General features: G+C 46.0%; 1 protein-coding gene across 1 annotated transcript; it reads right to left on the bottom strand.

Annotated features, from left to right (window-relative positions):
- Positions 1-12,873: 12,873 nt before the first annotated feature.
- LOC110615365 (uncharacterized abhydrolase domain-containing protein DDB_G0269086-like) lies at positions 12,874-14,700 on the bottom strand. Its single transcript, XM_021757207.1, has 2 exons — positions 13,837-14,700; positions 12,874-13,755 (listed from the first exon to the last, which is right to left on the bottom strand). Exons 1-2 carry the CDS (start codon positions 14,698-14,700, stop codon positions 12,874-12,876), a joined length of 1,746 nt encoding a protein of 581 aa, XP_021612899.1.
- Positions 14,701-17,582: the final 2,882 nt, after the last annotated feature.

Genomic DNA, 17,582 nt, shown 5'->3' with positions numbered 1-17,582 from the left:
AGGACATTTTGGAAAAAATATCCTCAAAACTGCCTTAAATGGAGTAAAGGAGAGCAAGCCTGCCAAGTTGAATTCAAGTGAAGCTAAATAAGAAAAGTGGCAAACATGGAAAGAACAATCAGCCAAGACAATTTGAAATTCAAATTTCAAATCTCCAAGTAGTCTTTTCCTTATTCAAGAAGCCAAGCCTCAACTTGCCATATATGAAGAGTCAAATAAGGAAAGTATTTTGAAATTCAAATTTTCAATATTCATATTCAAATTTTCAATTTCAAAATCCAGCTTATTAAGGAAGCCAAATCCAAAGATCACATGTTTGCCACCTCATGCCTTGCACATTCAAAATTCAAATTGCAAAGGAGGCTCCACCTTCCTTATTAGTGCGTAGGCGGCAAGAAGAGTGTGAAGGCAAGTCTTGGGCACCTTGGGTAGCATCTTGAAGACATTTGGGCAGCAAACAAAGACCAAAAGACCCACTCTTGCACAAGCCACACATGCCCCACGTTTTTCCCTTCACACATGTGCATGGATGGCACATCTTGGACCAAGGGCATTTTGGGCAGCCTCTTGAAACCCTAAGAAAGCATCTTAAAACATATTTAAAGATCTCAAAGAAGCCATCCAAGGAGATTGGACAGCAAATCCTTCTCCCCCATCCGGCCAAGCAAGGCGCACCATCTCCATCTCCAATTCGGTTCATCTTCCTTTGCGTTCTCCTTTTATTTTCTGTTTTGTTTCAGCCATGAGTGGCTGAAACCTTTTATTCTAGTTGAAGATTGGTTGAAACTAAGGTTGTTTTATGGATTGTGAGATCTGAACATAAACTATTTGTCTTTGATTAGTTTAATATTCATACAATTTTGTGCTTGAATCTATGATTGCTTTGTTGTTTTGATCAAATTGGCCACTTGATTCTTGATTGCAAGGTAATTGATTGTTAGTTGGGATAATTTTTAGTCCGTAATTGCTGTAATTATTCTAACATAAGAACACTTGGTGTAATAACTAAGGAATTGTATGATCTAGCAACATTTCCATGTGTTTGGATAGCTAGGATTGGATCTCTCTATTTCTTCATGCAATTGACAATTGTTTTGATGCCTAAGGCCCAAAGACGTTCCTTGGCAATTTGTTAATTAGTAATTGATTAGAGGACGTTCCCTAATTGATTTAATCATAAGGAGAGACATGGTGGTGAGAAGCGTCTTCCACCTCCATAACTAATCTATTGAATCAATCAAGAGAACATAAGTTTCAATGATCAATCCAAACAACCAAAGTGGATCCATCTCTTCAACTAGACCTCTCTCATATTGAATTTCTCTTTTATTTCTATTACTTGCTTATTTAATTGGTTTCAGTAGTGTGTTAATCAAATCAACCTCAAAACCCCCCTTTTACTTTTATTGCACTTTACTTTTGTTCCGCTTCAGTTACTTGCTTTCAGTTGCGTTTTCAGTTAATTCTCTTGATCTTGTTGAGAAAGATAGATAAGTTTACAATTCGCTGTGGATTCGATCCTTTACCACTATCTGCAGTTGTAAAATTGTTGATAACCGGAAATATTATTTTTAACCGGTTTCGACAACCGCGAGTCAGATATTAAGACATGTCCATCTAGATGCTTACATTTTTCTATTTCATCTAAGTTGTCTAACCTCACATCCTATTGTGATGTAGATTTGGCACTTGTTCCTTTTCTCGGTAATCTATTATTAATTTTTGTGTGTTTCTAGGTGAATCTCTCATCGGTTGGAAGACTAAGAAATAGAAAACAGGTTCTAAGTCTTATGCAAAGACAGAATATCACAGCAAGGGGGCACTAGTAAGTGAATTGTTATGGATTTATTATCTTCTTAAAGATTTAAAGATTGATGTTCAATTTTCTATTTTTTTACAATGTAATAACAAGGCGGCTATTTATATAGCTAACAAACCTGTTTTTCATAAAAAAAAAAAAAAAAACTAAGCACCTTGATGTTGATTAGTATAGAAGGGTTTTATTGCTCTTCTTCATGTGCCTTTAGTTTGCCAGGTTACAAATATCTTCACCAAGTCATTATCTACATAGTTACACTAGTGTTTTCATCTCTAAGTTGCACCAGATGCCTTGTCCATCTAACTTGAAGAGGATGTTACCATATATAATTTGTTTTAGTTAGATAATTAGGTTCATTAGCTGTAATAGGTTCTAGTAGTTTTTAGTAGCTAGACACACTATATATAAATACTCCTCCGCATACTTTATACATTACAATTTTCTAGTTGAATACATAATATCTCATTAAACCAATAATCAGGATCAGCTAAAAAAAAAATTATATTAGGAAGCTAATATATAGACTATAATTTTTAAAAAATGTAATTTATAATTGAAATAAATAAAAAAATAAACATATTTATTATTTTATTAAATTAACTATTTGACTCTTGATGACCGCTGAATTTCACCATCCCGTTACGAGGCCGGGCTCATAATGACAGTCCCCATTTTAAGGCCTCTAAGTCTTCTTAATGGGCCGGCCCAGTTCGTTCGGCCCTAAGATCAGACCTCCCCTGAGCTTCAGTCCTAATCTCATCTTCCAGCCCAGTCCGGAGGAGAAGAAGTAGCCAGCCCATCTGCCTAGTGGGTCTATCTGCATGCGTGCCAGGAGAGAATTAAATGGTCGTTACGCATGGAGCAGATATCTGATATTCTTGTACGTCCGTATCCGTATGGCAGAGACAGGTGGCCCAATGGCAGTGCGGCCATTACACGACACTGACAGATAAAGGAAAAGAATAAAAGGGGGAAAATATTCTCCTCTCAGATCAAGTTCACTAAACCCTTGTAAAACCCTATTTTCTGGATCTCAGATCATCAATTGACGCCGTCTGTGGGGACAAAGGAGATATTTTCATCGCCGGAGTTTTACTCTTACAATACCCACTGAGATCCACGATGGCCAACCATAATGAAAACAACCTCGTTAATACCCCAAATGACCTGAGCTCTGCTCAGGAGGGACAACAGTTCTCTTTTTCCAGTCCCACAACCCCAAACAACCAACCACCAATCCCCTTCAATCCCTCGCCGAACTCGGCAGGAAACATACCCGGAGCTGCCTTATCTAACCAGGACCTCCACGCCATGGCCCTTTAACTACAAAACACCGCCCACTGGTTGGGGCAGATGATGCAACAGAGGGGCCTCAATACCCCAATGAACGTGTTGCCTGTGGTAGAGGAACCCTGAACCAATGAACCCTAGCCTACCTTTAACCACCCCCAAACAAATAGCAGAGAAATCGGAGAAAGAGGTAGGAGGGCCAGGAAAGAAGAAGAACCGAAAGCCAGAGTTCGTGGGAGAAGGGTGAGGGAGTTGATAGAAAATGACGAGACAGACAATTATTCTGCCAGAACAACCAGGAGAACGGAGAAGGATGAATGGAAGGAAGAAGATCGTCTGGAGAAGCGGCCCAGACAGGAAGAGGAGGGTGTGGATCAAAAGCTGCAGAAAATGAAGGAGCAGCTCCTGGCTGAGTTGGGAGCGAAAGATCATAACTAGGCTCTCTTGCCTATCTCTTCACCTTTCTCGAAATGGGTGCAGCAGGAGACCGTCCCCAAGAAGTTTATGATGCCACCCATGGCAGCTTATGATGGAGCGGGAAACCCAAGGGAGCACGTCCTTAACTACAAGACCTTTATGGAGTTGCAGACTCTATCGGATGCCTTGATGTGCAAGGTATTCCCCACGACGCTCACAGGGCTGGCACAGGCGTGGTTTAACAGTCTGGAGGCAGGAAGTATCAGAAGTTTTGGAGATTTGGCCAACGCCTTCATCAGCCGGTTCATAGCCGGAGTGCCAACTGACACGAAGACCAGCTACTTGGAGACGGTCGGGCAGAAAAGAGACAAATCGTTGAGGGAGTATGTCGCCCGTTTCAATACAGAAGCCTTACAGATCCCCGAGCTGGATGAAGGCAGAGCGGTGGAGGCTATGCAGAAAGGGACGACTTCGCCCGAGTTTTTTGGCTCGTTGAGTAGAAAGCCTCCCCACCACGCTAGCAGAGTTGATGAAGAGGGCAGAGAAGTACATAAGGCAGGATGACGCCTTAGTAACGAGTAGATTTGCTAAGGAGTCAGCAGACAGGGGAAAAGCCCTAGAAGAAAGGAGGTCGGAGAGGCATGATAAAAAGCAAAGCAAAAGGCCTGAGCCGTACAGATAGCCCTGGGATCGAAGGGACCAAAGACCCTTCCCCCCTCAGGTTCCAGAACAAAAGTCGTTTCCCCACCGGATTCTAGAGAACTTGACCCCACTCAACGCCTCCAGAGCCGAAGTGCTCATGGCAGTCCAGAATAAGGAGTTCCTCTAGTGGCCGAAACCAATGAGGGCTGAGGCGAGCCAACGAGATCCTGACAAGTACTGCCAGTACCATTGCACGCACGGCCATGACACCAATAACTGCTACCAGCTGATCAGTGAGATCGAAAGGCTGATTAAGAGGGGACACTTGTGAAACTTTGTGAAGAAACCAGAAGGAGAAAGGCCTCAGCCGAACCATACAGCAGAGAGACCCCGGAGAGCTGGAGCAGGACCGATGAATGATGGCTCCAGTGGGACCATCAACATGATTGTGGGAGGAACCGGAGGTCGGATGAGCCGAAGGGGAAAGAAGAGAGGCCGAGACCGGGAGGGCAGTAGTGCCGAGGTCATGCAGGTAGTTGAACATTCTCCAGTGACCATCTCCTTCTCTCCGGAGGATGCCTAGGGCGTTCAGATGCCTCACGACGATGCTCTTGTTGTCGAGGTCGTCATCCACAACTACCGAGTGAAGAAGGTTCTCGTCGACGACGAAAGCAAAGTGAATTTATTACCATACAGGGTCTTCCAGCAGATGAGAATCCCCGAGGAGCAGCTGGTTCGAGACCAGGCCCCAGTCAAAGGGATCGGAGGAGTCCCAGTACCTGTGGAGGGAAATGTGAAGCTAGCCCTCACTCTTGGAGAAACACCTCTGGCTTGGACGCACCACGCGGTCTTTCTAGTGGTGAAGCTCCCCCTGAACTACAATGCAATATTGGAAAGACCTGTGCTGTTTGATTTTGAGGTCGTAACCAGCATTAGATATCTGGCTATGAAATTCCCAACAAAAGCAGAAGTGGGAGTAGTCAAAGGAAGCCAGGAAGAGGCGAGAGCAGTGTACCTAGCCACAGTATCAGAGCCGAGCTCGGTAGGGGAAAGGTTTGACTCAGAAGTTCTGGAGGTCCGAGATGAGAAAAAAGAGGCCAGAACAGAGCCGGTCGGAGAGCTGAAAACCTTCCCCTTATCAGAAGCAGAGGCAAATAAGGTTTTCAGCCTTAACTCTGGCCTGACTGAAGAGCAGAAAACTGAAGTCATGGCCCTGATTCGAGGTCACGCATCAAGCTTCGCCTGGAAGCCTTCTGACATGCCTGGGATAGACCCTGAAGTGATGACTCACAAGCTAAACGTCCTTCTAGAGGCTAGGCCGGTGAAGCAAAAGAAGAGGGTGGTAGGAAGAGAGAAGCAGCAGGCCACCAGGGAGGAAGTGCAAAAGCTAGAGGAGGCCGGGTTTATTAGAGAGGTTATGTACCCACAATGGCTAGCAAATCCTGTATTAGTCAAAAAAGCCAATGGCAAATATAGGATGTGTATAGATTTTACTGACCTCAACTAGGCATGTCCCAAAGATTGTTATCCCCTCCCTGATATTAATAAAATAGTCGCCTCCACGGCCGGTTTTGATTACATGTCGTCTTTGGATGCAATGTCCGGTTACCACCAAATTCCAATGGACAGGTTGGATGAAGAAAACACCTCGTTCATAACAGAAGATGGGACCTACTGCTATAAGGCCATGCCTTTCGGGCTGAAGAATGCTGGGGCAACATACCAGAGGCTAATGAATAAAATCTTCAAAGACCAGATCGGCAGAAATGTAGAAGTATTCGAGGTATTAGAGTAGTACAGAATGAGGCTGAACCCATCAAAGTGTGCCTTCTTCATCAGGGGAGGAAAGTTCTTGGGATACATGGTGAGTGAAAAAGGCATCGAGCCCAATCCTGAGAAGGTGGAAGCCATCCTGAAGATGCCCGAACCGACCTGTGTAAGGGACGTCCAGAGACTTACTGGAAGGGTAGTAGCACTCAATCGCTTCATGTCGAGGTCGGTTGAGAGATGCTTGCCGTTTTTTAAGAAGTTGAGGAAAGTTCCGAACGTTGAATGGACTGAAGACTGCCGAGAGGCTTTTAAAGAGCTCAAAAGCTATCTTAGCTCGCCTCATGTACTCAGTAGTCCGTTGGAAGGAGAAGAGCTCCTGATCTACTTATCAGCCTTAAAGTAAGCAGTCAGTGCCGTATTGGTGAGAGCGGAAGGAGGAGAACAGAAGCCAGTTTTCTATGTCAGCAAAGTGCTCAAAGATGCTGAGGTGAGATACCTGAACATTGAAAAAATAGCGTACGCTCTGTTGCTGGCAGTCAGAAAATTCAGAGTTTACCTAGAAAGCCATCAAGGAGTAGTAATGACAGACTAGCAGCTGAAGAAGATTCTCCAGAGACCGGAAACCTCAGGTCGGATGCTTGCTTGGTCCATCGAGATCAGCCCGTACTGTTTGGAATACTGGCCTCGCACTGCCATAAAGTCTCAAGCCCTTGCTGACTTTATAGCAGAGTGTTCTTTCAGTGAGAAACAAGCAGGACCTGGTGAGACACCCCCGGAAGCACCAGAAGAGGAAAGAGAAAGACAGTCCCCTCGAGAATTCAACTGGAAGTTATATGTGGACGGGGCATCCAGCGCTGGGGGTAGCGGTGCAGGAATAATGCTAAAAGGACCTAAGGGTTTCAAAGTCTGTTATGCTCTGCGCCTGGAATTCAAAGCCTCTAACAATGTAGCGGAATATGAAGCCCTGATAAATGGGATGCTAATCGCAATGGAGGTAGGGGTAACTGATCTTGAAATAAATAGCGACTCCCATCTAGTGATCAATCAGATAATAGGGGCATATCAGGCAAGAGACCAAACAATGCAGAGCTACTTGGTGAAGGTAATAGCCATAGAGGCCGAGCTCGTCGAACAGGGGATTATGGTACGGTACCAGAGGATACCCCGGGAGGACAATGAGGTTGCAGACCTGCTTAGCCGATTGTCTAAAGAGGAGCTAGAACAACTCCCTGACGAGGTATACATACAACATATTAGCACACCTGCTTTTGACAAAACGGCCACTGTAATGCAGGTTGAGCAGGGCCAAAACTGGATGACCCCATACCTGGAATACCTTGAGAAGGGAAAGCTCCCTGAGGACAAGGATGAAGCAAAGAAAATAGCTGATCGAGCTGCCAAATACCAAGGAGTGAGAGGGACCCTATACAGAAGAGGAAAGTCTACCCCATGGCTTCGATGCGTGAGTCCGGAAGAAGCCACAAAGGTGATGGAAGAAATACACCGAGGGATATGCGGAGCCCACGAGGGAGCAGCGACGCTGGCGAATAAGATATTCAGGCAAGGATACTACTGGCCCACCATTAAAAGGGAGGTTGAAGAGTTCGTCCGCAGATGCGATGTATGCCAGAGGTTTGCCAATGCCATCAACGTTCCGGCCACTCCTCAGTCCAGCATATCCAGCCTGTGGCCGTTCTCACAGTGGGGCATAGACATCCTGGGTCCTTTTTCTAAGACCATGGGGCAAAAGAAGTTTGTAGTGGCTATAGAGTACTTTTCAAAATGGCCAGAGGCAGAGGTAATCCCCACAATTACAGCCCGAAAGATGATAGACTTTGTCTGGGGCAACATCATCTGTAGGTTCGGAATACCGAGGGTACTCATCTCAGACAACGGCAGGCAATTTGACTGCAGTGCCTTCAGAGAATTCACAGCGAACATGGGCATATGGCACAAATTCTCCTCGGTGGCCCACCCTCAAACCAATGGCCAAACAGAGGTCACTAACAGAGCTATCTTCCAGGGATTGAAGAAGCGGCTGGATGGGGCCAAGACAAATTGGGCAGAGGAACTCAACAGCATCCTGTAGGCACTCCGAACTACCCCCAGGACGTCCACTAAAGAGACGCCTTTTGCACTTGCGTTTGGCACCGAAGCTGTGGTTCCAATTGAGTTGCAGGTCCCTACCCATCGAGTCCAATTCAATAGTGAGAGCACCAACGATGATAAGTTAAGAAGTAACCTGGATACTCTAGAGGAAGTCAGAGAAGAAGCTCAAGTCTGTACAGCCGCTTATCAACAAAGAGCGGCTCGTTATTACAATCAAAGGGTCAGAGAAAGAAGCCTGAAAGTAGGGGATCTGGCCTTGAGAAATCTGGAAGCCACTGGAAAGAGAGCTGCAGTAGGAAAGCTGGCGCCGATCTGGGAGGGTCCTTTCAGAATAATAAAGGTGGTCAAACCAGGGGTGTATCGAATCGAGGACATGCAGGGAAACCCTAAGCCTCATGCTTGGAATATCCAACATTTGAAAAGGTACTTCCCTTAAAGTGTTACCAAATGTAAGAGAATCGATTGTATTTTGAAACATGGCAATAAAGTAAACGTTATTACCATCAAATTTGTTATCTATCATAACTTACATTTGTTTCCATTGAAAGAAACGAAAAAGAAAAATAAAACAGGCACAAAGGCCTAAGACCTCAGTGAGATAGGTGACCGGGCTCCCCAAGTGCCCCCGGCACCACAAAAACCCGCTGAGATGACGAAGCGACAGTAAGGCCACAATGTCTGAATCTTGCGCAAGACCTCAGTGAGGTAGGTGACCAGGCTCCCCAAGTGCCTCCGGCACCATTAAACCGGCTGACATGATGAAGCGACAGTAAGGCCACAGTGCCTGAATCTTGCACAAGACCTTAGTGAGGTAGGTGACCGGGATCCCCAAGTGCCCCCGGCACCACAAAACTGGCTGAGATGATGAAGCGACAGTAAGGCCACAGTGCCTGAATCTTGAGCAAGACCTCAGTGAGGTAGGTGACCAGGCTCACCAAGTGCCTCCGGCACCACAAAACTGGTTGAGATGACGAAGCGACAGTAAGGCCAAAGTGCCTGAATCTTGCATAAGACCTCAGTGAGGTAGGTGACCGGGCTCCCCAAGTGCCCCCGGCACCACAAAACCAGCTGAGATGGCGAAGCGACAGTAAGGCCAAAGTGCCTGAATCTTGCACAAGACCTCAGTGAGGTAGGTGATCGGGCTCTCCAAGTGCCCCCGGCACCACAAAACCGGCTGAGATGATGAAGCGACAGTAAGGCCAAAGTGCCTGAATCTTGCGCAAGACCTTAGTGAGGTAGGTGACCGGGATCCCTAAGTGCCCCCGACACCACAAAACCGGCTGAGATGACGAAGCGACAGTAAGGCCAAAGTGCCTGAATCTTGCGCAAGACCTTAGTGAGGTAGGTGACTGGGCTCCCCAAGTGCCCTCGGCACCACAAAACCGGCTGAGATGACGAAGCGACAGTAAGGCCAAAGTGCCTGAATCTTGCGCAAGACCTCAGTGAGTTAGGTGACCGGGCTCCCCAAGTGCTCCCGGCACCACAAAATTGACTGAGATGACGAAGCGACAGTAAGGCCAAAGTGCCTGAATCTTGCGCAAAACCTCAGTGAGGTAGGTGACCGGGCTCCCCAAGCGCCTCCGGCACCACAAAACCGGCTGGGATGATGAAGCGACTGTAAGGCCAAAGTGCCTGAATCTTGCGCAAGACCTCAGTGAGGTAGGTGACCGGGCTCCCTAAGGCAACCCCGGCATCTCAAATGGTGAAAACCATAGAGGCCAAAAGTGTAACGACCCGAAAATCCGGACCGCTACCGGCACTAGGATCCAGATCGGCATAAGGCCGCCGGGAACCGTAGCAAGCCTGACATAACCTGTAATCCTGCTTAATCCCATACATGATCAACAGTACTCATAAACCTGTAAACATTTTCATATAACAACCAAGCTCAACCTGTACATAAACATAAACATAACATAAACCTCCACTGGAGCCCTCATCAAATGCTCCAATGGGGTATCCCATCATTCATAAGCTTGGTTGAAACATAACCTCATATCTCATATCATAAAGACCATGTACATACAAGTGGGATTAACAATCTGTATTGGTCAAGCACAACTCTATCCTCAATATTCAAATTACATAACATAACTTAAAACTCTTTTACATTACATCATAATACAATTTTCAAGTCCACAATCTAACTATTACATAACATCACTTCATACTCTGGCTAACCTCCTGGTCTACCCTGTACCTGCACATCTGGGGTTAGGGGAGAGGGGTGAGCTATAAAGCCCAGTGAGCAGAATAGAGAAAACATATATTAAATAGTTCATGCTTCCATGAAATGCAACACATCACAAACATATCACGTAAGGATGGTATTGTCACCTATAGTCCTCAACATAGTCCAATCGCGCCAGGGGCGTAGAATGGGCCTCACTGGTCTTTCTCTTACATACATAACATAACATAACATTCCAATATGCCAGGGGCGTAGAATGGGCCTCACTGGTCTTTCTCTTAACATAGTCCAGGGGCGTAGAATGGGCCTCACTGGCAATCCATACCGTATCATCATCATATCATACCATAGGAGGACTAGAGGATCATTCAATAGCCAATCCGCATCCACATCATATTATGCAATGCAACATATTCGTGATTACTAATGCAAACACCCTATAATATCACATGGCATATATGATGCATGAACATGCTCAAAAAGTTATATTTCATTTATTTAAAAACTTAAGGTTTATCCCACTCACCTCTGGCTGAAGCTCTACAGACTCTGAAGCAGCTATCTCACTGCTGAGGTCCTCGGTTCCTCGGGTCCGAACCTACACGGGTGGACTCCAATGAGGGACCAATCATACATAAACATAACTCTAATAAACTCCCCAAAAATCCCCTAAAACATCAGGAAAATATCACATAGAAATATGCATGAAATGGCTGAACAGGGCACTTTCGGCGGCACCTTCGGCGGCCGAAAGTCCTGGACAGATCCGAAAGTCAGGCACTTTCGGCGGCACCTTCGGCGGCCGAAAGTCCCAGACAGAGACGAAAGTCTCTTTTTCGGGGGCAACTTCGGCAGCCGAATGCTGCCTCCACAAAGGGGGTTCGGTGGCCGAAGGTCACTTCGGCGGCCGAACCTGAGCTTCTCCCGAAGGGCAGAAACTCAGCTCTTTTATGCCCATTTCGCCTCCCAAGCTCAAATCATGCAAAAACTTGCTATACCACATGCATACTTCACATACATTACACCTAGGGGTCTCAAACTATCATATACCCCATCTACAACACTTCCATCAACAAAACAAGCTACATTGTTCATCAAAGCATCAAAACCCATAAACTCATCATATATACTCTAACATGCATTTCTACCCATAGATCTTGCATAAAACTTAGTTTAAACACATAAGGAGCTTAAGATCGGCTCTTACCTCTTGAAGATCGAGAGGGAGACGACCTAAACTTGGAGATCCACGAAAATGAGCTCCTGAGTTCCCAAAGCTCCAAAACTTGGTTTGAATGCTCAAAACTTGCAATGTGAGTTTAAAACTCAAGGAAAATGGAAGAGATTTGGAGGAAGAACACAAGATTTGCAAAGGGAAGGTTGGAAGCTTGCTGTGGCCGAAAATGGGAGAAAACTCACCCATTTTGGCTAAGTGCCCCTTTTATAGGTGGCTGGCCAGGCCACGTTCGGGGGCCGAATGTGCCTCTGCATCCATACAATGTTCGGCGGCCGAACTTCACTTTCGGCGGCCGAACCTGGACTTTCCTAACTCATGCTTTCGGGGGCCTAACGTGCCTCCAAAACGCATGCATGTTCGGCGGCCGAACTTGACCTTCGGTGGCCGAACCTGGGTTTTCCTCCAAAGACTTTTCATGCAAAAACTCATTTTCTTTAATACTTAAAAATCATAAAACACATTAAAACATTTTTATAAAACATGTTCTTACCCTTCTAGAGATTTCCGACGTTCGAGATCCCACCGGACGGTAGGGATTCCGATACCGGAGTCTAGCCGGGTATTACAAAAAGTGCCCGACCTGAGCCCAGTAAATCAAACAAGAAAAGAACCAAATTCAGGAAAGCCAGAGGGATAAAGTGGAAGTCATGAATTCCCTCTAATCCAAAGAGCAAGAGGAAATCTAATGCATGAGCAGACAAGGCCCCAGCCTCAATTCCTACCTGCACAGAACTAAAAACAAAGAGGTCAGTTCTGCTCATCACTCTAAAAGGTATATGTTCCATTTCACTTTGATTACATGAAAATTATATATCCGATCTCAAGTCATGGATTAATTAATAAGAATGCCTTTGCGAGATTATAAAAACTTACGAGTTAGAAGTTCAACCAATTATTGGAGTTCCAGCCCTAATTAGCCCTAGGGTAAGAAAATGGCTAATTGAACTGGTCAATCCAAGGTGACCGATCTCTTTGGGAAATCACTGAATAAGAGTATAGCTTAAAATTTTATCCTTAATTTATTGATTAAGTAAATTAGGCTTTTAGCAGATTAAGTAATTTGATAAGGCCAGAAAAATAAACAAAGACAAGAATAGATCAAGTATAAACAACAAATGAAAGCTGTATTTCATTAAACAAAAAGAAAATGGGTTACAACCTAGTCTAGTCATCTACAACTACTGGAGGAAAAATTGTCCGTAAAGGACTTACATGTCTAGTTACATCATTATTTACATCACTATTATCTACACTACTGTCTCTGGGAGGACCGGCATCCTCTTGCCCAGACCCCCCAGTACCCACAAAGGGCACTATCTCTCCTCCTTGAGGCCCAGCATCTTCCTCCCTCAGCTCGGCATCTTCTTCAAGGGATCCAGTTGAAGTATGAGGAGCTCCTTAGGGCAAGGGTCTGTCATCCTCCCCGTAAAGCACCTCCTCGCCATCGGAGTCTACCTCAGCAGCTCGGAGTTCAGCTAGCGGGGTGGAAGGGGCATGCCTGGCTTCCCTCAAGCCCCGATTGAAGCCAGAGACGAACATGCAGAAGACCTTGTGCCATATTGCATTCTTCATTTCGTCAGAGGCTTTGTATTTCGCAAGTCGCTCCTCGCAGGCCTCAGCTATCTTGGCCTTCAACTCCGAAGAGTCCTTATAACCTTGGAGACAAGCTTCACAGGCCTGCTCGATCTCTCTTTTGAGCTCTGCCGACTCCTTGTACTCCCTTAAGCGCCCCTCACACTCCAACTGGACTCTGTCCTCAGCGTGCTTGGCATCCTCAAGCAAGGCTGAACACCTCTTCTTAAGAGCCTCGACTTCCTGGCAAAGGTGCTGGTTCTGAAGTCTAGATGCATCTACTGCCAAAGCCAGGTCTTTTTCATTATCAGCACGCTTGCTCAGCTCTTGCTCGAGGACCACAACCCGAGCTAGGGCTTCATCCTTCTGAGCCAGCATGGCATCGAAATCTGCCTTCAACGACTCGTGCTGGTGCCGAGCCTCATCCCTCTCCTTCTGAGCTTCTTCTAAGGAGGACAGTTGCTCCAAGACCTCATCACGGCGGACCTCCGCAGCAGCTGCCCTCTTATCAGCCCCCTCCAGAGCCTCCTTAGTATGGGCCAGCTCCTCCCTAAGGGTCTTCAGATGCTCCTGAGCTGCAACAAGGTGACTCCGGGCGTCGCTGGTTGCGATTAGATTTTCTTCAAGACACACCTCTTCAATCTGGCGGTCCACTGTGCTCCGAGTGGACTCGTCCCGGGCGTCTACCTCCATGAAGAGGCCCATCAGCTAACACATAGAGAAAAAATATTAGAATGATAGACAACAGAAACCAAATGAAAGAATTCGAAAGTAAGAAGAATAAGTTACCATCAGGAGCATCTCCCTAATTGTGCCTCCGAGCTCCTCTTGAGTCTGAGATCGGAATGCTATTTGCTCTCGTGTAGAACTTGCCAAAAGGCCAGTGAGAGCAAGCAGAAGAGGATCTGAAGCTTCTGTGACCCCGCCAAACATCCGCTCCCGTAAGATTTCTGCAACAACGCTCGCTGGAGATTGATGAATGATATCCTCCGCGTTCAAAATGTCGTTGTCGGGAGCAGACAGCAGAGGCACCACAGAAGTCTCCTTCTTCTTCTCGAGAGGAGGCAGAGTTGGAGCTGGTCTTCTAGAGGCCCGAGACCTCTTGGGGACAGGAGCCGAGGCAGGCGCTTCAGAAGGAGGAGGACGCTTGCTCCCGACCCTCTCTACAGCGCCCTCATCATCAACTGGTCTAGGCTCCACTCCCTTAGTAACAGGGGCAACCTCAATAGGAGCCTCCTGGACACATCCACTAGCCAGGATAACCTCCATCCCCCCTTCAGGAGCCCTCTCCTCAGTTGCGGAGGTCTCGAACCTCTCCTCAGGAACGTCCCCAGAAGACAAGGCAGAATCCGTCCTCACCAGCTCGGTGCCTTCAACCGGCCTGGCGGTGACCCTTGGAGCCTTTTTCGCCCCCTCAGTAGAAGCCCGTTGGGACCTGGGGGCTTGAGAAGACTGAGGAGCCGAGCTTGATTTTCTGCGGCTGGAGGGCCTGGAAAACCTAACACCTCGAGAGCTCGGCTTAGGAGCTCGGGAAGAAGCAGGAGTAGGAAGAATGGACTGGCCTGCCGACCTGGAAGAGATGACCTGGGCCACCTCCTGAGTGTCTTCTGACACAGATCGCCTAGCTCGGAGGGCGTCTAATACAGCATTCATACTCTCCCGAGAGAGGGTGAAGTTCTTGGGGGCCTTGATGTTGTCGATATCTACCCGAGAAGCTGCAAATGCATCAAATCAACACAAGTTAAATGTAATACCCGGCTAGACTCCGGTATCGGAATTCCTACCGTCCGGTGGAATCTCGGGTGTCGGAGACCTCTAGAAGGGTAAAACCATGTTTTCATAAAATATTTTAATGAGTTTTATGTTTTTAATCAAGAAAGAAAATGGGTTTTTGCATGAAAATAATCTTGGAGGAAGACCCAGGTTCGGCCGCCAAATCTCAAGTTCGGCCGCCGAACATGCATGCGCTTCGGAAGGGCTTTAGGCCCCCGAAAGCATAAGTGAGGGAAGTCCAGGTTCGGAAGCCGAACCTTATGTTCGGCCGCTGAACATGGCATGCATGCGGAGGCACATTCGGCTCCCGAATGTGGCTTGGCCAGCCACCTATAAAGGGGTCCCTTAGCCGAAAACGGGCTAGCTTTTCTCCCCATTTTCGGCCAAGGTGAGCTCTCCGCCATCTCTCACCGATCTTGAGTTTCTTCCTTCAAATCTTTCACGATTTTCACAAGTTTTCACTTTGTTTTGAAGATTTTCGAGTATAAAGCAAGTTTTCGAGCTTTGAGGTTCAAGAAACTCAATCTCTCCCACCTCCGAGCTAGGGTCATTTTCCTCTCGATCTTCAAGAGGTAAGGGCCGATCTTGAGCTCACTATATGTTTTAAACAAGTTTTAAGTTGATTCATGGGGTAGAAATGTATGTTGTATATGCATGTTTGATGTGTTGTAGATGGGGTTTAGGATAGTTTGAAGCCCCTAGGAGCTGATGTATGTATCTATGCATGTTTTGGATGAGTTGTATGCTTGTTTGAAGGTTTTGGGAGGCATATGGGCATGAAGAGCCAAGTTTCTGCCCTTTGGGCAGAAACCAGGTTTGGCAGCCGAAGGACTTTCGGCCGCCGAACCTGCCTGGGAGGCAAGCCTTTCAGCTGCCGAAGCTTGCCCCCGAAAAGAGACTTTCGTCTCTGGAGGGCACTTTCGGCCGCCGAAGGTGCCGCCGAACCTGCCTGACTTTTGGCTCTGGAGGGACTTTCGGCCGCCGAACCTGCCGCCGAAAGTGCCCTGTTCAGCCTTCCTTTGCATATTTTGCATGATCGTTTTGAGGTGTTTTAGGGGGTTTTTGGGGGATGTTTTAGAGTCATGTTCTAGTATGTTTGGTTCCTCATTTGAGTCCACCTGTGTAGGTTTGGACCCGAGGAACCGAGGACCCCAGCAGTGAGCCAGCTGCTTTAGTCTTTTTCAGAGCTAGTCAGAGGTGAGTAGAATAAACCTTTATGTTTTAAAGCAAATAAATTATAAAGTTTGAGCATGTTCATGCATCATGAATGCCATGTGATATCCTAGGTTGTTTGCATTAGAATTCACGAATATGTTGAATTGCATTCTATGATGTTGATGTGGATTGGTTATTGAATGATCCTTTGGTCCTCATATGATACGATGTGATATGATACGGTATGTCATGGTATGGAAGTCCGGTTGACCCATTCTACGTCCCGGCACCTTGGAAATGTTATGTTATGATATGTTTAAGAGAAAGACTGGTTGACCCATTCTACGTCCTGGCACTTTGGAATGTAGAGGACTATTGGTGACAATACCATCCTTGATGTGATTTACCTGTGATGTGATGCATTCCATGATAGCATGTATTTTAAATGTTTTTATTATTCTGCTAGGTTCGGACCCGAGGAACCGAGGACCCCAGCAGTGAGCCAGCTGCTTTAGTCTTTTTCAGAGCTAGCCAGAGGTGAGTAGAATAAACCTTTATATTTTAAAGCAAATAAATTATAAAGTTTGAGCATGTTTATGCATCATGAATGCCATGTGATATCCTAGGTTGTTTGCATTAGAATTCACGAATATGTTGCATTGCATTCTATGATGTTGATGTGGATTGGTTATTGAATGATCCTTTAGTCCTCATATGATATGATGTGATATGGTACGGTATGTCATGGTATGGAAGTCCGGTTGACCCATTCTACATCCCGGCACTATGTAAGAGAAAGACCGGTTGACCCATTCTACGTCCCGACACCTTGGAAATGTTATGTTATGATATGTTTAAGAGAAAGACCGGTTGACCCATTCTACGTCCCGGCACTTTGCAATATAGAGGACTATTGGTGACAATACCATCCTTGATGTGATTTACCTGTGATGTGATGCATTCCATGATAGCATGTATTTTAAATGTTTTTATTATTCTGCTTACTGGGCTCTAGTAGCTCACCCCTCTCCCTAATCCCCCAGGTTTGCAGGTACGGGCTAGGCAGAGAAGTCAAGATGAATGAAGTCATGTGTATGTAATAGTTAGAATGTGGACATGATAAATTGTAAAATGATGTAAAGTTATGAATAGTTATGTCATGTATATGTTGATTCAGAGATTGAGGTTTAGAAATTGTGCTTGACCGAGTTGTATAGTAATCCCTTTTGTAAACATGATATATGTTTTAATGATGCTTATGTAACCAAACTCAATATATGTGATGTCACCCCATTGGGGCACTGTTGGGACTCCAAAGAGGAGTTAATGTTTATGATCATGTTATGTATAGTGCATGAACGGGTTGAGTTTGGTGAATGAATGAAAGAATGAATGAATGTAAAGAAAAGTTCAAATTTTTATGTATGTAGTTGATCATGTATGGGATTAAACAGGTTTACAGGTTGTATGTCAGGCTTGCTACGGGTCCCGGTGGCCTTAAGCCGATCTGGATCCTAGCGCCGGTAGCAGTCTGATTTTCGGATCGTTACAGAATGGTATCAGAGCCCTAGGTTCATATGGTCGGACCTAGAGTGTCGGGCTCATAG

This window comes from Manihot esculenta, chromosome 5 (genome assembly GCF_001659605.2).
Source record: "Manihot esculenta cultivar AM560-2 chromosome 5, M.esculenta_v8, whole genome shotgun sequence".
NCBI lineage: Eukaryota > Viridiplantae > Streptophyta > Magnoliopsida > Malpighiales > Euphorbiaceae > Manihot > Manihot esculenta.
This window is presented reverse-complemented; position numbering and strand designations above follow the sequence as displayed.

Excerpts from the sequence above, each read along its gene's own strand:
- LOC110615365 (XM_021757207.1), bottom strand. The coding sequence starts at position 14,700 with ATGAATGCTGTATTAGACGCCCTCCGAGCTAGGCGATCTGTGTCAGAA. Across the intron at positions 13,756-13,836 it reads TTAGGGAGATGCTCCTGATG|CTGATGGGCCTCTTCATGGA; the intron begins GTAACTTATTCT and ends TCTATGTGTTAG.